The sequence below is a fragment of the Rhinatrema bivittatum genome, chromosome 4, assembly GCF_901001135.1.
Source record: "Rhinatrema bivittatum chromosome 4, aRhiBiv1.1, whole genome shotgun sequence".
In the NCBI taxonomy this organism is placed as follows: domain Eukaryota; kingdom Metazoa; phylum Chordata; class Amphibia; order Gymnophiona; family Rhinatrematidae; genus Rhinatrema; species Rhinatrema bivittatum.
Genome location: NC_042618.1, coordinates 61,224,938 through 61,248,002, shown reverse-complemented (window position 1 = coordinate 61,248,002; position 23,065 = coordinate 61,224,938). Strand labels below are relative to the sequence as shown.

Genomic DNA, 23,065 nt, shown 5'->3' with positions numbered 1-23,065 from the left:
TAGATAAACTTAAAATGGGTAAAATGACTGGCCTTTTCTCATCCCCCTTACTTTATAGTACAGGATATAGGCAGCTCCGGTCCTCGAGTGCCACAAGTCAGTGAAGTATTCAGGATACCCACAGTGAACATGCATGAGAAGAATTTTGCATGCAGTGGAGGCTGGGCATGCAAATGAATCTCATGCATATTCAGTGTGGATGTCTTGAAGACCTGACTACCTTGCAGCGCTTGAGAACTGGAGTTTGCCTACCCCTGGTATGGTACATGCTCATTTGAAAGTGAAGCAACCACAATGCTCTCTCTCCTTTTGGATCCATTTATCTGTTCGAAAAAGTTCAGAGTGGCAGGAAAATCTTGAAATGTTTAGAAAGTCTTTATCATCATTTAAGAATTACTTGTTTTTGTTAAGGAGGGGGGAAATAAGTAATAAACATGTAACTTTCATATTTAATATGCTTTGTTCAGCTTTGCCAAAAAAAAGTAAACCTAAATGAAGTGCAGCTTGTAATGAAAAGTATGTGTGTAATGATAATGGACATTTTACAGATAAGAAAGCAAGACTTCAACTTGTATTTTCACAAGAGAAAGCGTGTATATTCTTTGGCATAGAATCCTGGCTGTGTAACTGAATCTGTGCACTCCTGGTAACAGTAATGAGCACTTTAAAGGGTTTTCCTCTAAGGTTCATGTTTCTAGATAATGTGCAAGCATACTTGGGCCAAGAATCACTTTGAGCTTATCTGGTAGAGTTTGCTTAGGCACAGCCTTTAATGAATGGGCTTTATGGTCATTTCCACGATAAAGTTTGTTACCCAAGCTATTAGAATCGGTGTAGTAAGAAGAGAAAGTTTAATTTTATTCTAAAATAACGAGGATACTTTTTCAGAAACTCATGAAAATCTGTTGTCGTATACTTTGATTGACAGGGGGGGAGGTTCAGGCTTTGTTTTTACCTTTCAGTGGATCAGGATATATATTTTTTTTAATGTCCGTTCATCCTCTGAACCTATTGAAACAGTACTTATGTGCACCCAATCCAAAAGATGGCTCTGCTGGAATACATAATTTGGGATGATTTGCAGTTAACAAAGATTAATATATCTCCCTGGTCCTTTTTTATTTGCACTGCATTGTGTAACTTTTTTAGCCAAGTACAATTTCAGAAGCTCAAAGCTTACTGTGTGGGAACAGATGATAGCTGAAACTTGCTGTGCATTGTCCTCCTGCTTTTAACTTGCTGTACTCTGCTGTGTAACGTATTTCACCACAGCTGTCTCCTGTGGAAAAACCTTCACTGAGCTTGATACATTTCAGAGGGATAGAATACTAAGGTGTCTATTTTATATAGAAATGACAGCAGAAGAAGACCAAACGGCCCATCCAGTCTGCCCAGCAAGCTTTGCACATTTTTTTCTCATATTTATCTGTTACTCTTGTCTCTTAATAACCTTTTGGTTTTATTTCCCTTCCACCCCCACCATTAATGCAGAGAGCAGTGTTGGAACTGCATCTATGTGAAATAGAAACATATAGAAACATAGAAACATAGAAATGACGGCAGAAGAAGACCAAACGGCCCATCCAGTCTGCCCAGCAAGCTACGCAGTTTATCCATTTTTTTTTTTTTATCTTCCCCCCCACCTCTTTTTTTCTCCCCCTCCCCCGTCACTATTGGCTTCCAGCACCCTCCGGCCCCAATTCCCTTCCACCCCTCCACCAATGCAGAGAGCAGTGCCGTATCCGCATCCCAATGAACATCCAGTTCAATCAGGGGTAGCAACTGCCACAATAAACGGCCACACCCCTGCCCCATACTCTTACCCACCTCTGTTTTGCTTGTTTGTTTTTTGTTTTTTTGTTTTTGTTTTTTTGGAGATGGCAGCCCTCCAACCTTCCGCTCCGTGAAGGTGGAACACAAACCACTGGCATCCCGCTCCGTGAATGCCTCTGTGGCTACTGCCGCTCCGTGCAGTATTTTGCTGCCTGAAGGTGGAACAACTACTTGCCACTGGCAAGTAGTTAGGGCTAGTAACCGCCGCAATAAGCAAGCTACACCCATGCTTATTTGTTTTCCCAGACTATGTAATTCAGTCCTTTTTGGTGGTTGTCTGTATATAGATCCTCTTTTCTTCATCCCGCCCCCCCTGGTGCTGAAGCAGAGAGCTATACTGGACATGCATTGAAAGTGAAGCATCAGTCTTTCTCCCCTGCCATTGAAGCAGAGAGCTATGCTGGGTATGCCTTGAAAGTGAAGTATCAGGCTTATTTGGTTTGGGGTAGTAACCGCCGTAACAAGCAAGCTACTCCCTGCTTTTTTGTGAATGCAAATCCTTTTTTCCACATTCATTCACGTCCTCTAGACTTTATGGATCCACAGTGTTTATCCCACGCCCCTTTGAAGTCCTTTACAGTTCTGGTCTTCACCACTTCCTCCAGAAGGGCATTCCAAGCATCCACCACCCTCTCTGTGAAGAAATACTTCCTGACATTGGTTCTGAGTCTTCCTCCCTGGAGCTTCAAATCGTGACCCTTGGTTCTGCTGATTTTTTTCCGACTGAAAAGGTTTGTCGTTGTCTTTGGATCATTAAAACCTTTCAAGTATCTGAAAGTCTGTATCATATCACCTCTGCTCCTCCTTTCCTCCAGGGTGTTCATATTTAGATTCTTCAATCTCTCCTCATAAGTCATTCGATGAAGACCTTCTACCTTTTTGGTCACCCTTCTCTGGACCGCCTCCATCTTGTCTCTGTCTTTTTGGAGATACGGTCTCCAGAACTGAACACAGTACTCCAGGTGAGGCCTCACCAAGGACCTGTACAAGGGGATAATCACTTCCCTTTTCCTACTCTATATTCCTCTCTCTATGCAGCCCAGCATTCTTCTGGCTTTAGCTATTGCCTTGTCACATTGTTTTGCCGACTTCAGATCGTTAGACATTATCACTCCAAGGTCTCTCTCCTGCTCCGTGCACATCAGCCTTTCTCCCCTCATCGAATACAGTTCATTTGGATTTCCACTCCCCATATGCATGACTCTGCACTTCTTGGCATTGAATCTCAGCTGCCATATCTTCAACCACTCTTCCAGCTTCCTTAAATCCCGTCTCATTCTCTCCACTCCTTCCGGCGTGTCCACTCTATTGCAGATCTTAGTGTCATCCGCAAAAAGACAAACCTTACCTTCTATCCCGTCCGCAATGTCGCTCACAAAGATATTGAACAGGACCAGTCCCAATACCGATCCTTGCGGTACCCCGCTTAACACCGCTCTCTCTTCGGAGAGAGTTCCATTTACCAACACACATTGTTTTCTGTCCTTCAACCAGTTTGCAATCCAGGCCACCACCTCGACACTCACTCCTAAGCTTCTCATTTTAGTCACCAGTCTCCTGTGCGGGACCGTATCAAAAGCTTTGCTGAAATCCAAGTAGATGACATCGAGTGCCCTTCCTTGATCCAATTCCTTGGTTACCCAGTCAAAAAAGTCAATCAGATTTGTCTGACAGGATCTTCCCCTGGTGAATCCATGCTGCCTCTGGTCCAGCAATTCTCCTGACTGTAGATAGTTCACTCTTCTCTCTTTCAACAGTGACTCCATTACTTTTCCCACCACCGAAGTGAGGCTAACCGGTCTGTAGTTACCAACCTCTTCTCTGTTCCCACTCTTGTGAAGCAGGACCACCACCGCTCTTCTCCAATCACATGGCACCACTCCCGTTTCTAGGGATCTATTGAACAGGTCACACAGCAGACCCGCCAGCACATCTCTGAGCTCTCTCAGTATCCTGGGATGAACTTCATCAGGCCCCTTGGCTTTGTCCACTTTCAGTTTCTCCAGCTTTTCCCATACATTTTCTACTGTAAATGGAGTTACATCTACTCCACTCCCCTCCAGTTTCTTGTTAACTAGCGACGGTCCTTCTCCAGGGTCCTCTTTAGTGAACACAAAACTGAAGTATTCGTTTAATATTTCTGCCATTTCTTCATCTCTCTCCACACATTGATCCTTTCCACCTTTCAATTTCATTATACCACTATGAACTTTTCTCTTTTCACTGATATATCTGAAAAATGTTTTGTCACCTCTCATTACCTCCTTGGCAATCCTCTCTTCCGCTTGACTTTTTGCCATCTTGATTAATTTCTTCGTCTCCCTCAGTTCTACTAGATATTCCTCTTTGTGCTCCTCCCTTTGGGATCTTTTATATTTCTTGAATGCTGTTCTTTTAGCCTTTATTTTGTCAGCCACCTCCTTTGAGAACCAGATAGGTTTCATTTTTCTTTTGCTTTTCTTTACTTTTCTAACATATAGATTAGTTGCCTTGGTAATTGCTCCTTTTAGATTGGTCCACTGTTGATCCACATCTCTCTCATTCTCCCAGCCTTTTAGTTCTTCCTCCAGGTAATTCCCCATTTCATCAAAGTCCATGTTTTTGAACTGCAAAACTTGGGTCTTTGTGCTTCTTTTCTGTATCTTTTTTGTGATATTAAACCATATCGTTTGATCACTGGTGCTGAGGTGGGCGCCCACCTGGACATCAGAGACATTATCTCCATTAGTGAGCACTAAGTCCAGTATAGCTCCTTCTCTCGTGGGTTCCATAACCATTTGTTTGAACAAAGCTACTTGCAGGGCATCCACTATTTCTCTACTATTATTAGATTCTGCAGATGGGATTCTCCAGTCTACATCCGGCATATTAAAGTCTCCAACGTTCACCACTTCTCCCTTCTTTCCTGTCTTTTGGATGTCTTCAACCAGATCTCTATCCATCTCTTCCTTTTGGTTTGGAGGTCTGTAAACCACTCCAGTAAAAATGGATGTCCCATCTTTTTTTAGGTTGGCCCATAGTGCTTCTTCATTGCCCCATCTTCCTTGCAGCTCACATGCTTGGATATTGTTTCTAACATAAAGAGCCACTCCTCCCCCTTTCCTGTCCTCTCTGTCTTTCCTTAACAAGTTATAGCCCGGTATTGCTGTATCCCAGTCATGAGATTCCGTAAACCACGTTTCCGTGACAGCAACAACGTCCAAGTTCGTCTCCACCATTAGGGCCTGCAGATCTGGGATTTTATTGCCCAAACTACGAGCATTTGTGCTCATAGCTTTCCAGCTTTCTTTGTACAGGTTACTGCTGTTCCTGGTCTCCTTTTGTGACCTCTTTAGTTGAGTTTTGTTATCCACTTTTCCTTTTGTATTAGTGCCTTTGATTGCAGAGACATCCATCACAGTGAGCTTTTTTCTTTGGTTTCTGATCTGGAAATTCTGTATAGGTTGGGTTTCTTCTCTCTTTTCAGATAACACTTCAATCTTTTTCTCAAGAACTTCTTCAGTATTTAATACAGAGAAGGCATTTTGTACCTGTTGCACTTGATACACTGTGTGTCTCCGGATCACAGGTCTAATTCTACCAGAGCCCACTGTAATACTGTTTTTTAAGTTCCTTAATGCCCTGTGTGAGGGGGGGAGGTAGAGTTATGGGCTGCACAGCTGTCAGTAACGGGTGTCTGTGGGTCACAGGTCTTATCCTACCTGAGCCCACAGTAAATCTCTTTTTCCTTGACTTTTGGTTATTCTGTGGTAATGGGAAATTAATTCTTGAATAATGTAAAGTGGCTGAGACTTTCTTTATTGAAGCTAATTCAGATTTAACTTCAGGCAGATCCTTTTCCAAGGTAGAGAGTTCTGAACAAATGGGGCAAGCCTTAAATTTCCATATGATTACCCTCAATATAAAGGCTCCACAACAGTTGCATTGGATAGTCCTCATTTTGGTAATTTGTTTGATGGATAGAAATTAGGGAAATACTAATTTACCTTGTTGCCAATTATGAATTTAGGTAGACTATATTAGAAACACAAACCTAGGGGTGGGCGGGTAGAGGGGTAGGGTGGGAGGGTGCTAAACAGTTAAACCTTGGTCAAGCTAGTTACAACTGGACCTTTCTGTAATTTAGTTGGTCCTTTGTTTTATATTGATATAGACAGCTCTTTTTGCCCCAATGTGTTTTTTTGGTTTTTTTTTAAGGGTTTCTTATATACCGAGGCACGTTTGCAAAACATCACCTCGGTTCACAATGTAACATAACTTAGCAACAAGCTTTACAATAATAATAATAATAATAATAATAACTTAGCAACAAGCTTTACAATAATAACATTAACAGGTAGCGGATAATAGGGCAGGGGATGATAATGCGAGAAATATATACAAATGTACATGTTAGTTTTAACAATAAAGTTATATAAAGCAATCAGGATAATTAGCAGGGTGAAGTAATAGATGGAAGGGGAAGACGAGGAGGAGACCTATAGAGGTTGGGAGGAGGGGAGAGGAGATATAAAGGGCGAGGGTCAATTGGGTAGGGAGAGAAAAGAGAAAGGGCGAGGGTCAGGTGGGCGGTCGGTTGTTCTTATCTAACCAGAGATTATATGTGACACTAAATCTAACTAAGAGAGAGATTCTAACGGAGAGAAAAAAAGCTGTATGTTTTCTTTTTGTTTAAATCTTGAACACAGCAGAGATACCCAAATAGCAGCTTAATATACACTTTTTATATCTGACTATAATGAAAAGAAAGCAATTATACACAGAAGCCTACTATAATAACTTTAGTAATAATCAGGAACAGACTTATCTGCCCAGGTAATAGTCTCCAAGCTGTGTGCTGCTGTAGTGCTTGCAATGGAGCTGCTGGTTTGCACAGTTACTTTTCTCTAGTTCTGAGATAGCCACACCCCAAGCTAGTTACAACTGGACCTTTCTGGTGCCCGTGGCACCAATGTGTTGTTTACCATGACTCCTGTTGTTTAAGATGAGGGCTGCTTATTAATTGTGTATCGCAGGCTGATGAATAAACCCCCTTTACATCTCTTTGGTGAACCCCAGAATAGCTTTCAAATGTTGCCATCTATATCCACGTAAAAAGGAGCCGAGCATTATTTACTCCATAAGCTGCCCAGAGATGTGTTTGCCATCCCTTGAGCTGTTAACCACTGGCAGAAAATTCAGGTGCACTCTTGTTGAAGCTCTTGGGCCTTTCTGTTCCCACACCTTCCTGAAAACGGTTGGTGAGTGTATACCACAGCTATTCTACAGTACAACAGCCTGCAAGAAATGATTGCATTAAGACTCTTTATTTTTTTTTCAGTTTGGATGGAAAATACCCCAATTAAATATGTGGGATATCTGTATAGAGGCGTCAATTGAGTAGATTAGGAATGTTCTCAACCTGGTGCATGGGGGTCCAACCGGCCAGTCTAGTTTTCAGGATATCTGCATTGAATATGTATATTTGCATGTAGTTATATCTCATGCATATTCATTGTGGAGATCCTGAAAATCAAACTAGCCAGGTGGTCCTCACAAAAAGGGTTGAGAACCACTGCTGAACAGCATTTGAATAGTCTGCAGCTTTCATGGTTCCAGTAAATATTATAGTGGCATGATTGCTTAAAGGTTTATGCAATATATAGGGCATATGAAACTGCATTATAGGCTTTTGGCCAAAATAAGCCCCGACTGTTTGCTTCATATAGACAAGTTCTTTTCTGCACCTTACCACATAAACACTTTTTAGTATGTGATCTTAAACCCAGATACTGTTTGCGTTTCAGAGATAGACTTCCTCTAGTTTCTCACCTTTACTGAGAAGTCCAAGCACAAAAGTAACTGCATTTTCCTAGCATGTAGACAGATGGACTCAGGACCAGTGGGTTTTATGCTCCCCTGCCAATAGATGGAGACGGAGCAAGCTGACGTCCAGTATACATAACCCTGCAGTGACTCTAGCCTGCCAGTATTCTCCGTCTCCAGCAGATAGTGGATGTGCATCTCCCTATGGGGATTGCTTCAAGCTTTTTGGAAGGGGAAATTTGAAATTCTAAATTCAGGAAAAGAAAGCCCCGCTCTCCTGCGGTGATACCTAAAGGGTCCCTCCCCCAGTTGAGAATTCCTGAGGCGATTTCCGTGGTCCCTCAGAGGTTTGCCTTGGCCCGTAGCTGGGTTTCCCGCTGTGGACTTAGCTGCTAGTTCAGATGAAAGGCAGCAGGAGGCAGAGCACAGCGGTGACGACAGATGTCCTCTCCCTCCGCAGCCAGAGACTGTCTCTGTACTCAACTGGTAAGTGCTGAGCTCAGGTAAGGTTTAAAAAAAATAAAAAAGTTTTACCCTGAATCAGAGACAGAGGGGTTTCACGACTTCCTCCAGTCTCCGTTCTCGGCACGCTGTACCGACATTCGTTCCACTCCCGTTGGCATTGGAGAGGTGGGCAGAACCCCCCCCCCCCCCGGTGGGCTAGGTCCCGCACTTGGGCGTTTTTCTTGCATGGTAGGCTGCAGTGGCCGTTTTCACGCGCTGTTGTGCGTGTTCTGCTGCCCCCTGTAGGCCGTCGGTGTGCACAGTACATCGGCTTTGCACACGTGTGCTGTTTTTGGGCACACTTTTTACATGCACAAACATTTTTACACACTTAACTTGGTGCACAGGTTGTGTGCGCACCTTGCCGCACTTGCTTTTAGGTGCTTATTTTTTTGGGTGCATTTCTTTTTTGAACGTGAGCCGTTCCAACGCATATTTACCGCGGAAATGGCGCCAGTAAGCAAGGAAGTCTTAAGCGTCTTCCTATTTGTGTTGCCTGTCATATTGGGGCTTCTCAGCCTGACCTGGCTTCTAACCTGTGTCAGCGCTGCTCAGATGCTCAGGGAGAGTTTTCTTCCTCGGATTTTCCTAAGCCTGGCTTTTCCCAGCCTTGACTGGTGGGACATCAAATCTTGGCACGCCCATGACTGACTCTTCCGCTGGCGAGGGCAATTCTGTGGGACCAGCTCTAGTTTCTTCTGGGCTTGGTCTTGGCCCAATTGATTTTTCTTGGGTGGAATTTTTTCAAGGTTTACAAGCCATGATCTGATTACCTGTTTTAATCATGTTTCTTATCAAGTTTTTTGTTTTTTTTTTTTGCTAGACTGTCCACAGTTGCTTTTGAAGAGAATACTGGCAGGGCTACTGTGACGTCAGCTTGCTCCGTCTCCATCTGCTGGCAGGGGAGCATAAACCCACTGGTCCTGAATCCATCTGTCTACACTTAAGAAAACAAAATTATCAGGTAAGTAATTTCTCCAATAATCTAAACTGGGTTTCTCCTTGGAAATCCTGAAAACTCTCCAGGACAGTAAGTGTCCAGAGTCCCAGGGTGGTCCTCGAGAATCATCTGTCCAGTTATTTTCTGGATACCCACAATGAATGCACATGAGAGGAGGACCAGAGTGAGAAGTACTGACCTAAAAAACAGACATAGCTTAGTCTAGTTTAGCCCTTTTATGGCTTCCAGAAAGCTTTGCTGCCAGATTAGTGGAGAAATCTTGTCACTGGAACTTGTCAAGAAAATGTCGTAATTCCATAAAGATCTGTGCATACTTCCACTTTGTTGAAAAAAATGTAACTGCTCTATACTGTGGGTTGCAGACTACTGTAACTATTACATGAGCAAAGCCATTGAAATTCTTCCTAGAGTCTCACACGGTGCTATTGCAGAGATGTGACATGAACTGGTGTCTGGACGAAGATTTCAGGGTTGACCCTACCTTCCTGCTCCTTGGGATGCAATGAGTACAGAGCTACAGATACCACGGAGCATAGTAATGCAAGTTCAAACACTAGGGCTGGCCAAAAGCTTTCTTCCATGAACTGGATCACATTACCAATGAGCACCAAAAATCATAGAAATTATATATACTTATAAGGGTACCTGACCCTAGCCAAACCGCACTGCTACCTTCAGAAAGAAGGAAATGTATTTACTCTACTTCTGGGACTTTTTCCAGGCTGACATTTGGCCTCCATGCTCCACTTGTCAGTAGGGATGTGCAGAAAATCTAATTACCGTATATACTCGTGTATAAGTCAAAAACTTGTATGCCAAAAATCGGTCCTTAAAATCGCGGTCATCTTATCCACAGGCCAATCCACATTAATACCGATATCGTAATTCAATATGCATGATTGAATCGTTCGTACGCTCCTCCTCCTGATCCCTTAACTCACCCGCTGCTATGAGGCCTGTGATGGCACTTGCAGTTAAGGCACATCCTCCCTCTCCCCCATGGTGTTCCATTGGGGCATTCAGACAGCTTCTCCTTTGCACCCCTCCCTATTTCTTAACTCACCTGCTCACTGCTATTAGAACGATGACGGGACTTGAGGTTGCATAGGCATGTCCTCTATCCTCCCAAGCCAGGGTCCCACCGAGAACCTGCAGGGGAGGAGGGGAGGACTCGCCTGAGCAACCGCAAGTTTGTCGTTGTCCTCATAGCAGCAGCGAGCATTTGAGTTAAGGGATCCAGAGGAGTTGTGGAGGAGAAGCTGTCTTACTGCTACACTGGGACATCACGGGGGGGAGGAAGGAGGATGTTCCTGAGCAACCGGAAGTGCTGTTGTCCAGATAGCGGGGTGAGTTAAGGAATCTGGAGGGGGCAAGGATTCAAACAGCAGAGACAGCCATGGGGGGAGGGAGAGAAGGATTCAAACAGCAGAGACAGCCATGGGGGGAGGGAGAGAAGGATTCAAACAGCAGAGACAGCCATGGGGGGAGGGAGAGAAGGATTCAAACAGCAGAGACAGCCATGGGGGGGAGGGAGAGAAGGATTCAAACAGCAGAGACAGCCATGGGGGGAGGGAGAGAAGGATTCAAACAGCAGAGACAGCCATGGGGGGAGGGAGAGAAGGATTCAAACAGCAGAGACAGCCATGGGGGGAGGGAGAGAAGGATTCAAACAGCAGAGACAGCCATGGGGGGAGGGAGAGAAGGATTCAAACAGCAGAGACAGCCATGGGGGGAGGGAGAGAAGGATTCAAACAGCAAGAGACAGCCATGGGGGGAGGGAGAGAAGGATTCAAACAGCAGAGACAGCCATGGGGGGGAGGGAGAGAAGGAATCAAACAGCAGAGACAGCCATGGGGGGGGAGGGAGAGAAGGATTCAAACAGCAGAGACAGCCATGGGGGGAGGGAGAGAAGGATTCAAACAGCAGAGACAGCCATGGGGGGAGGGAGAGAAGGATTCAAACAGCAGAGACAGCCATGGGGGAGGGAGAGAAGGATTCAAAACAGCAGAGACAAGCCATGGGGGGAGGGAGAGAAGGATTCAAACAGCAGAGACAGCCATGGGGGGAGGGAGAGAAGGATTCAAACAGCAGAGACAGCCATGGGGGGAGGGAGAGAAAGATTCAAACAGCAGAGACAGCCATGGGGGGAGGGAGAGAAGGATTCAGACAGCAGAGACAGCCATGGGGGGAGGGAGAGAAGGATTCAAACAGCAGAGACAGCCATGGGGGGAGGGAGAGAAGGATTCAAACAGCAGAGACAGCCATGGGGGGGGGGGGGGAGAGAAGGATTCAAACAGCAGAGACAGCCATGGGGGGGGGGAGAGAAGGATTCAAACAGCAGAGACAGCCATGGGGGGGGGGGGGGGAGAAGGATTCAAACAGCAGAGACAGCCATGGGGGGAGGGGGGGAGAAGGATTCAAACAGCAGAGACAGCCATGGGGGGAGGGAGAGAAGGATTCAAACAGCAGAGACAGCCATGGGGGGGGGGAGGGAGAGAAGGATTCAGATAGCAGAGACAACCATGGGGGAGGGAGAGGATTCAAACAGCAGAGACAGCCATGGGGGAGGGAGAGAAGGATTCAAACAGCAGAGACAGCCATGGGGGGAGGGAGAGAAGGATTCAGATAGCAGAGACAACCAAGGGGGGGGGGGGGAGGGAGAGAAGGATTCAGATAGCAGAGACAACCATGGGGGGGGGGGGAGGGAGAGAAGGATTCAGATAGCAGAGACAACCAAGGGGGGGGGGAGGGAGAGAAGGATTCAGATAGCAGAGACAGCCATGGGGGGGGGGAGGGAGAGAAGGATTCAGATAGCAGAGACAACCATGGGGGGGGGGGGGAGGGAGAGAAGGATTCAGATAGCAGAGACAGCCATGGGGGAGGGGGGGAGAGAAGGATTCAGATAGCAGAGACAGCCATGGGGGGGGGGGGGAGAGAAGGATTCAAACAGCAGAGACAGCCATGGGAGAGGGAGAAAAGGATTCAGATAGCAGGGATAGCCATTAGAATAATGACTTCTTACCCTTAGGAAAATGATCTCTGAGAAGAAAAAGAGAGCATCTTACATTGCTGAAACTGAAGGTTATAGAACATGCAAAGTAGGCCAATAATTGTGTAGCTGCATGAGAATTTGACATTAGTGAAAAAACTCGTCAGAGATTGGAGAAAAAATTAAGAAAAGCTGCTAGAAATGCCAAAGTCAAAGCCTTACATTTCAAAATTGCACCTTTTGAAGGAATGGAAAAGGATTGGAATCACTGGGTAATGGAATGCAGACATAGTGGCTACATTGTGACTCGCTCGAGCATTAGGATTTGTGCCCTTCAAATGGCAAAAGAAGAAAAATATTCAGCGACCAAAGGTCTGAAAGAATTCACAGCATCATCTGGTTGGTGTTTGCAGTTCATGAACCAATATGGATTGTGCCTTTGTCAGCGAACAAAGATTTCACAGAAACTGCCTAAAGAGCTTGATGAAAAGATCTGTTTGTTCCACAAATTCATTATTCAGCAGAGAATTAAGAATAATTTCAATATGAATAACATTCGGGCCAATCCTGTATCGTGCGGTAGGAAGAGCTGCGTTAGTGCCTACGGCACCCGCGGTTACCGCCCGCACAGAGCAGCTCACCTACCGCGCGATCCTGAAGCCTAATTATATGTAAATGTAAGCCGCGTCCGAAAAGCCTTAGTCCCGCGCAACCCAGGATACTGGATAGAGCGCCTATACAGGATCCTGGGTGCGCGGGCCTAAGGCTTCACGCCACGCTGGTATCTGTCATTTCAAATGTCATTTGAAATGACAGATACCAGGAAGCAACGGCGGCGACAGCGCAGAAGCAACGGCGAAAGGACTTTTCAGTGTCCCCCCTCCTCTCGGAGCAGGGCGCGAAAAGCTGCCTTGCTCCGGGAGGAAGGGGGACACTGACAGCGACGAAGCTTTCCCCCAGCCCGGACACCGGCGAAGCCAGAAGACAGCGGCGGCGAAACGACTGTCAGTGTCCCCCCTCCTCTCGGAGCAGGGCGCGAAAAGCTGCCTTGCTCCGGGAGGAAGGGGGACACTGATAGCGACGAAGCTTTCCCCCAGCCCGGACACCGGCGAAGCCAGAAGACAGCGGCGGAGAAACGGCGAAACGACTGTCAGTGTCCCCCCTCCTCTCGGAGCAGGGCGCGAAAAGCCGCCGTGCTCCGGGAGGAGGGGGGACACTGACAGCGGCAAAACTTTCCCCCAGCCCGGACACCGGCAAAACTTACAATTTTGCAGCCATGAGCCACGAGCAGGAACGCGAAGATCTGGCTCCGATAGCTCCTCCCGACAAGATGGCCGCCTGCACGGGGAAAGAGTACAATTGGCCGCTCAAGACGTGATGTCGTGACGTCACGTCTTCAGCGGCCAATTGCACGCTTTCCCCGTGCAGGCGGCCATCTTGTCGGGAGGAGCTAAGGCAGGCCAGATCGTGTTCGTGCTCGTGGCTGCAAAAAAGTAAGTTTTTTGCCGGTGTCCGGGCTGGGGGAAAGTTTTGCCGCTGTCAGTGTCCCCCCTCCTCCCGGAGCAAGGCGGCTTTTCCGCCCTGCTCCGAGAGGAGGGGGGACATTGACAGTCGTTTCGCCGTTTCTCCATCGCTGCTTGTGCGCTGTCAGTGTCCCCCCTCCTCCCGGAGCAAGGTGGCTTTTCGCGCCCTGCTCCGAGAGGAGGGGGGACACTGACAGTCGTTTCGCCGTTTCTCCGCCGCTATCTTCTGGCTTCGCCGGTGTCCGGGCTGGGGGGAAAGCTTCGCCGCTGTCAGTGTCCCCCCTCCTCCCGGAGCAAGGCGGCTTTTCGCGCCCTGCTCCGGGAGGGGGGAGAAGAGACAAGCGGCGAAACAACTTACTTGCACGGGGGAAAGCGGTCTCCGTGGCAGCCCCAGTCCTCTCCCCTCCTCCCGAAGCCAAAAAAAAAAAAAAAGCTTTTTTTTTTGGCTTCGGGAGCAGGGGAGAGGACTGGGGCTGCCACGGAGACCGGCACCCATGATCGCGGCCGGGGCAGGTGAGCGGGGGCTGGGGGAAAGCTTGCCACCTACCCTGACCCCTGCCTCTACCGCCTGGGTCAGGGTAGGCGGTAAGTTGCAGGTTAAACGCGCGACAAAGCGGCAGGGAAAGGTAGCGTTAGTCGGGGCGCGGGTTACGGGATGCTAGGGGAATAGCTAATTCGCTCGTTTGCATGCAATATCGCGCTAATTCGCTCGTTTGCATGCAATATACATGCCGCGGGCGGAAGGGGTTACCCGGGGAATTTAGGACGCGGTAGGAGTAGGTTAAAGGGGATTCGGGATCGCAGGAAGGGCTAACGCGGCCGGAACGTGAGTTAAAAGCGGCTTAGGAGCAGGGTAAATGCAGCCGCACTTTACAGGATTGGCCCGATTGATAATATGGTTGAGACACCTATGACATTTGATATGCCTGGCAATTGCACTGTAGCTGGCATTGGTGAGAAGACCGTACTTGTAAAAACAACTGGTCATGAAAAGATCCATTTCACGGTGGTCCTGTCTTGCCTGGCAGATGGCACAAACTGCATCTGGTGGTAATATTCAAGAGGAAAATGATGCCAAAGAAACTAAACATTCCAGCAGGCATAACTGTTCTGGTTCATCCTAAAGGCTGGATGGATGAGGAGGGAATGAAATGGTGATGTTTGGGGTAAGAACATAAGAATTTGCCATGCTGGGTCAGACCAAGGGTCCATCAAGCCCAGCATCCTGTTTCCAACAGAGGCCAAACCAGGTCACAAGATCCTGGCAAGTCCCCAAACACTAAGTAGATCCCATGCTTCTGATGCCAGTAATAGCAGAGGCCATTCCCTAAGTCAACTTGATTAATAGCAGTTAATGGACGTCTCCTCCAAGAACTTATTCAAGCCTTTTTTTAAACCCAGCTACACTAACTGCACTAACCACATCCTCTGGCAACAAATTCCAGAGCTTAATTGTGCATTGAGTGAAAAATAATTTTCTCTGATTAGTCTTAAAGGTGCTATTTGCTAACTTCATGGAGTGTCCCCTAGTCCTATTATCCGAAAGTGTAAGTAACCAATTCACATCTACTCGTTCAAGACCTCTCATTATTTGAAAGACCTCTATCATATCCCCCCTCAGCCATCACTTCTCCAAGCTGAACAGCCCTAACATCTTCAGCCTTTCCTCATAAAGGAGCTGTTCCTTCCCCTTTATCATTTTGGTCTCCCTTCTCTGTACCTTTCCATCACAACTATATCTTTTTTGAGATGCGCTGACCAGAATTGTACACAGTATTCAAGGTGCAGTCTCACCATGGAGTGATATAGAGGCATTATGACATTTTCTGTTTTGTTAACCATTACCTTCTTAATATTTCCTAACATTCTGTTTGTTTTTTTGACTGCTGCAACACACTGAGCTATTTCAAAATATCCACTATGATGCCTAGATCTTTTTCCTGGGTGGTAGCTCCTAATATGGAACCTAACATCGTGTAACTACAGCAAGGGTTATTTTTCCCTATATGCAACACCTTGCACTTGTCCACATTAAATTTTATCTGCCATTTGGATGCCCAATCTTCCAGTCTTGCAAGGTCCTCCTGCAATGTATCACAATCCACTTGTGATTTAACTACTCTGAAAATTTTGTATCATCTGCAAATTTGATAACCTCACTCGTCTTATTCCTTTCCAGATCATTTATAAATATATTGAAAAGCACCGGTCCAAGTACAGATCCCTGAGGCACTCCACTGTTTACCTTTTTCCACTGAGAAAATTGGCCATTTAATCCTACTCTCTGTTTCCTGTCTTTTAACCAGTTTATAATCCATGAAAGGACATCTCCTCCTATCCCCTGACATTTTAGTTTTCTTAGAAGCCTCTCTTGAGGGATTTTGTCAAACGCATTCTGAAAATCCAAATATACATCATCTACCGGTTCATGTTTATTAATCCCTTCAAAAACAATGAAGCATATTTGTGAGGCAAGACTTCCCTTGGGTAAATCCATGTTGACTGTGTTCCATTAAACCATGTCTTTCTATATGCTCTGTGATATTGATCTTTAGAATAGTTTTCACTACTTTTCCTGGCACTGAAGTCAGGCTCACTGGTCTATAGTTTCCCGGATCGCCCCTGGAGCCATTTTTAAATATTGGGGTTATATTGGCCACCCTCCAGTCTTCAGGTACAATGGATGATTGTAATGTTAGGGTACAAATTTTAACTAATAGACCTGAAATTTCATTTTTTAGTTCTTTCAGAACCCTAGGATGTATACCATCTTGTCCAGGTGATTTGCTACTCTTTAGTTTGTCAATCCCCAACATCCTCATTAGTAAACACAGAAGCAACAGCAGGGCTAAAAAAATGACCATCACTATTGATGTAGGATATGTTCCGCACACATAACAGAGGATGTGAAGGTCAATGCAAACAAAATGGAGATCCCGTTAGCAATGATTCCAGGAGGTCTGACATCAGTGCTCCAGCCATTAGATGTCTGCTCAATAAGTCTTTCAAGGACCAATTGTGGCACATGTGGCAACAATGAATATGTTCTTGTCAAGCAAAGTTAATGAAAGAAGAGAACCTGATGAAACCAGACATTGATTTAGTAGCAAAATGGGTAAAGGATGCCTGGGAGTCAATTCCGCCAAATTATATCGCACTGACAGAGAGGAGCACCTGGGAGGTGGTGTGGCGCTTTATGTCTAGGATGGCATAGAGTCCAACAGGATAAACATCCTGCAAGAGACTAAATGCACAATCAAATCTTTATGGGTAGAAATCCCTTGTGTATCGAGGAAGACTATGGTGATAGTATACTACCGTCCACCTGGCCAAGATGGTGAGACGGACAGTGAAATGCTAAAAGAAATTAGAGAAGCTAACCAAATTGGTAGTGCAGTAATAATGGGAGACTTCAATTACCCCAATATTGACTGGGTAAATGTATCATCGGGACATGCTAGAGAGATAACGTTTCTGGATGGAATAAATGACAGTTTTATGGAGCAATTGGTTCAGGAAACGAAGAGAGAGGGAGCAATTTTAGATCTAATTCTCAGTGGAGCACAGGATTTGGTGAGAGGTAACTGTGGTGGGGCCGCTTGGCAATAGGATCATAATATGATCAAATTTGAATTGACTGGAAGGGGGACAGTAAGAAAATCCATGGTTCTCATGCTAAACTTTCAAAAGGGAAACTTTGATAGAAAAAAACTGAAAGGAGCAGCTACAAAGGGAAAAAGTGTGCAAGAGGCGTAGTCATTATTAAAAAAAAAAAAAAAATCCTAGAAGCACAGTCCAGATGTATTCCACACATTAAGAAAGGTGGAAGGAAGGAAAAACGATTATCAGCATGGTTAAAAGGTGAGGTGAAAGAAGCTATTTTAGCAAAAGATCTTCATTCAAAAATTGGAAGAAGGATCCAACAGAAGAAAATAGGATAATGCATTTGCAAGTTTAATGTCAGACATTGATAAGACAGGCTAAGAGAGAATTTGAAAAGAAGTTGGCCATAGAGGCAAAAACTCGCAGTAAAAACATTTTTAAATATATGCGAAGAAGATAGCCTGTGAGGGAGTCAGTTGGACCGTTAGATGATCAAGGGATTAAAGGGGCACTTAGAGAAGATAAGGCCATCGCGGAAAGATTAAACGATTTCTTTGCATCAGTGTTTACTGAAGAGAATGTTGGGGAGATACCTGTTCCGGAGAAGGTTTTATGGGTGATGATTCAGATGGACTGAACCAAATCACAGTGAACCTAGATGATGTGGTAGGCCTGATTGACAAACTGAAGAGTAGTAAATCACCTGGACCGGATGGTATACACCTCAGGGTTCTGAAGGAACTCAAAAATGAAATTTCAGATCTATTGGTAAAAATTTGTAACCTATCATTAAAATCATCCATTGTACCTGAAGACTGGAGGGTGGCTAATGTAACCCCAATGTTTAAAAAGGGCTCCAGGGGCGATCCGGGAAACTATAGACCAGTTAGCCTGTCTTCAGTGCCAGGAAAAATAGTGGAACGTGTTCTAAATATCAAAATCACAGAACATATAGAAAGACGTGGTTTAATGGAACAAAATCAGCATGGCTTTACCCAAGCAGTTCTTGCCTCACAAATCTGCTTCACATTTTTGAATGAGTTAATAAACATGTAGATAAAGGTGAACCGGTAGATGTTGTGTATTTGGATTTTCAGAAGGCGTTTGACAAAGTTCTTTACGAGAGGCTTCTAGGAAAAGTAAAAAGTAATGGGATAGGTGGCAATGACTTTTCGTGGATTACAAACTGGCTAAAAGACAGGAAACAGAGTAGGATTAAATGGACAATTTTCTCAGTGGAAGGGAGTGGGCAGTGGAGTACTTCAGGGATCTGTATTGGGACCCGTACTTTTCAATATATTTATAAATGATCTAGAAAGGAATACGACAAGTGAGGTAATCAAATTTGCAGATGATACAAAATTAATCAGAGTAGTTAAATCACAAGCGGATTGTGATAAATTGCAGGAAGACCTTGTGAGACTGGAAAATTGGGCATCCAAATGGCAGATTAAATTTAATGTGGATAAGTGCAAACCCATGCTATAGTTACACAATGTTAGGTTCCATATTAGGAGCTACCACCCAAGAAAGAGATCTAGACGTCATAGTGGATAATACTTTTAAATCGTCAGCTCAGTGTGCTGCAGCAGTCAAAAAAAAGCAAACAGAATGTTGGGAATTGTTAGGAAGGGAATGGTTAATAGAACGGAAAATGAGCTAATGCCTCTGTATTGCTCCATGGTGAGACCCCACCTTGAATACTGTGTACAATTCTGGTTGCCGCATCTCAAAAAAGATATAATTGCGATGGAGAAGGTACAGAGAAGTGCAACCAAAATGATAAAGGAGATGGAACCGCTCCCCTATGAGGAAAGACTAAAGAGGTTAGGACTGTTCAGCTTGGAAAAGAGACGGCTGAGGGGGGATATGATAGAGGTGTTTAAAATCATGAGAGGTCTAGAACAGGTAAATGTGAATCGGTTATTTACTCTTTCGGATAACAGACTAGGGGGCACTCCATGAAGTTAGCATGTGACACATTTAAAACTAATCCGAGAGAGTTTTTTTTCACTCAACGCACAATTAAACTCTGGAATTTGTTGCCAGGGGATGTGGTTAGTGCAGTTAATATACCTCTGTTTAAAAAAGGATTGGATAAGTTCTTGGAGGAGAAGTCCATTACCTGCTACTAATTAAGTTGACTTAGAAAATAGACACTGCTATTACTAGCAACAGTTAACATGGGATAGACTTAGTTTTTGGGTACTTGCTTGGTTCTTATGACCTGGATTGGCCACTGTTGGAAACAGGATACTGGGCTTGATGGACCCTTGGTCTGATCCAGTATGGCATGTTCTTATGTTCATAAGTCATTCCTGAAATGCAGCATTAGCAATGCTATGGATGGATCAGAAGATGATGCCATCTATAAAAACAAAGAATCAGCATCGGGTAATGATTCAACAGATGGAGACAGCAAAGACATTTATGCCGATGGCATCACCAAAGAACAGTTCCACGATTTTTTTCGTACATTCCAACTATGAAGAATCAGATTTGGAAGAATTTGAATGAGGTATTTTATTCATCATTTAATAACTACTGAACTGGTAAATAAGAGATTTTCTTAAGTTGTTAAATGATAATGTTTTTTAAGAGACACTTTATTCTGCTCTTAAAAAAATAAATAAGTGTTTTTTAAGTTATCAGTTTGTTTCTTGGTATGATTTCACCATTTCATAAGCTCCCCCTAGGTTTTACCCTCAACTTATGCATTGGTGATTTTGGGGCCCAAAAAATACCCTTGAGTTATACATGAGATCGACTTATACACGTATGGTAGGTAGATGTAGTTTGATGTAATTTTTGGATTTTCCCTAGATTCTAAGGAATCTGGGAAAAATTCAACTATATCTGATACAGATTCACCAGTGGCCTACTGCAGACCCCTTGAATCAAGCATATCTACCTGAACATCAATGTGGATTTGCTGATTCAAGGTAATTTTATTTCTTTTTCTAAGTTTAACAAACCAACATATTTCCAAGTAGTATACCATACAAACCATTCATTTTGTTTTTATTAAGTTTGCATGTTTCTGTTTGTAAGGACATCACAGTGAGCATGCAGGGCTCACATAGTCACTGAGGGCTAGATGAACTCCAGGCTGAACCCATTCAGAAGGAAAATAGGGAGCTCCAAGCATAAGGAAGCCAACTTTCTGGGATGCGCATGTACATCTACATGGATAATAAAGGGTTCCAAGAAACAAAAAAAAGTTAGGCTATCCTTGACCCCTTTGAAATGCTTGCAAAATTTGGAGTGGCTAGGACACCACACACTAAGGTTATTGGTGGGAAAGGGGGAAGGCACAGACAGACGCATACAAAGATGATCTCATAAGCTGCCTTCCCTTCAGAAAGTAGGCCAAAAATACTAAGATTTACATTGAAATTAGTTAATGTTCTAGCTCGGCTAAGTTGACGTGACTCTTTAAAAGTAAAGTTAAGCTCTTCTATGCAAAGGCAGTAGGCTAAGTTCTTCTCCCCCTCCCCCCCATCAGATGTACTGTATATTGAGGTTTACTTTCATGAGCCATCCCTTATTCCATACAAAATGTTTCACTGTTGTAATAAGTGCTAAGCTCATGTTAAGAAAACTAAATCAAGCTCAATTGCTGTGAAGCCCTAGTGTAAATAATGTGATTAATAAAGCAGCTAAGGCTGCAGTTCTTATTATTGAAATAGGAATGAATCATCATCATCTCCTCATTAAACAGACCTGACCTTTTATTGACCCTTCCCACGTCCAAATGCTTGGTCTACAGGGGCTGATTTCAGTATTGTCTACAGAACAGAAGAACATGCATATTTCCCTAAAGTAATGGGTTAGATGTCCTCGAATGGCTGATGGCTACATAAAAGTTGTTTGAGGGGGGAATATTTAAGCGCATTATCAGGAAATAGGTTTTTAAGCTGCTCTGAGTTGAGTATTGGTTGCATTTACATTTTTTTTTTATTTGTTTGTTTTTTTGGGGGGGGGGGAGGGGAGACCGTTTTTTGTTGTTGTTTTTACCAGATCCTCCTGAAGACTCAAAGGGAGAAATGAAAATACTGGTGACCATTACTGACAATATATTCTGAAATGTAATTATATTTCCAGGTTAAAATTATCCAATGAGGAAATCAAACGTGCAATTTTAACAATGGATGAACAGGAGGATTTACCAAAGGACATGCTGGAACAGGTGAGCCAGAGAGAACTGCCCTATGACCCCCAGTTCAAATTCTGGGGCCCCAAGCAAAGGTCTAGGAGAAGGCTTCCCAGAATGGAGGAGTTTTGCCTTTGAAAACTATTTGGCATGCCTCTGAATACTCTCAAAATTGCCCCTTCAAGGCATATTTATTTTTATTTATTTAACAGTTTTATATACCGAAGTTCTAGTAATATTGCATATTGGCACTGTCTCTTTAAGAATAGTCTCCATATGACCCTGGTGTCATGTGACACAAAGGAGAGAACTTCAGAACATATGGTGACTCATTCCTATGAGCACCTCCTCCTCACAGCCCTTACTGTAATGAATGTGAAGATCTACATGGATATCTCTTCTGAAATCCTTCTGTTTTTTCATATTAAAAAAAAAAAATCCTTAGTTCTTTTCCTACCCGTGGGCGCCATTTCAGATGTATCCAATTAGTGCTGAAGGACCTGATGAGAGAGTGTTAGCAAGTCATCACTTTGGTTCAAATTAATTCAGCTATTACTTTGTCCATTTTTTAAAACTGAAATGGAAAGAATGATTTTTTTTTTTTACCCTTAATATAATAGGGGCTGTCTTTTATACTCACTGCAGAGGAGGGTGTAAGGATTTGTTGAATCCATATCCAGGCATGCATCCTGTGCTATATACCATAATTATCAAGCTAATTGTAAAACCAGCCTGGCAAAAATGGCATTCTAACCACTTCACATTACTACAGGTTGGCATTGTGGTGAAATTTATTGCAGCAGTGATGTAAAACTAGGGCATGGCAGTAATCCAGATTTCAGCAGTCAAAATGTAATTAATCAGCTTTCTATATAAAGGAATGTCTTGTGTGGGGACAGAAAAAATTGTCAAGCCAATGTTATGATTAAGTCCCAACGCTTTATGTCTCAAAAATGACTTGAAGGTAGCAGTTAATCTCAACCCAAAAATGGAAAAATGTTCATTAATTTGAACTCCACTAAGACTGGTGCAGACTTATGTAGATCAAAGGATTTTTTTTTTTTTAGCTTAAAAGTTTTTTGCATAAGGAACAAGCAAGAAATACAGACGGGCAGCTTTTTGTTCATTTGACCTGCCTGGCTACCATCTGCCGCTCCCAATCCACCTCTGACTGGAAGCTGTTCCTTGACTAGATCCGGCGACGTGTAGTGACTTTCTAAGCAGGGAATTCAGTAAATGCACAACATCGCCTTCCCTCTCCCTTCCTGCCTCTGGCATAGTCACGTTCTTTTCCCTCTCCCCCCTTCCCCCTCTACCCCTGGCTAATTGCCTAATTTTCCCTGTCGTCCCCACCACCATCCCCACACCTTCATCCCAAAAGAGAGTGATATTTAATGTCCCAATAAGTTGAGATTTTTCTGATGGTGTGTGTCTGTCGTATAAATCTGGAAAGGTTTAGTATTGTATTACTTTGCGTATGAAAGAAGCGACACAAAATGATATTTAGCCTTCTTTAATTTCATTTATATTGTAATTCTTTAATTTCACACAAAAAAAAACCCGCTACATCCTTTCATCTCCTCTTCCCAACATCATCCTAGGTCCTCACCTTACCCCAGCTCTTAGTAACAGATTTTACATGAAAAACATTCACAGTACTGCCCTCTGAGGTAAAAAATATCACTTACAACGTG

General features: G+C 44.1%; 1 protein-coding gene across 3 annotated transcripts in view; it reads left to right on the top strand.

Moving 5' to 3' along the window:
- The window catches only part of DAAM1 (dishevelled associated activator of morphogenesis 1), a 323,492-nt gene that overhangs the window by 267,442 nt on the left and 32,985 nt on the right, over positions 1–23,065 (top strand). For all 3 annotated transcript variants that reach the window (XM_029598201.1, XM_029598202.1, XM_029598200.1), the window contains one exon: positions 21,323–21,407. In XM_029598201.1, the coding sequence (XP_029454061.1) occupies positions 21,323–21,407 (85 nt within the window). The remainder of the gene's footprint in view (positions 1–21,322; positions 21,408–23,065) is intronic.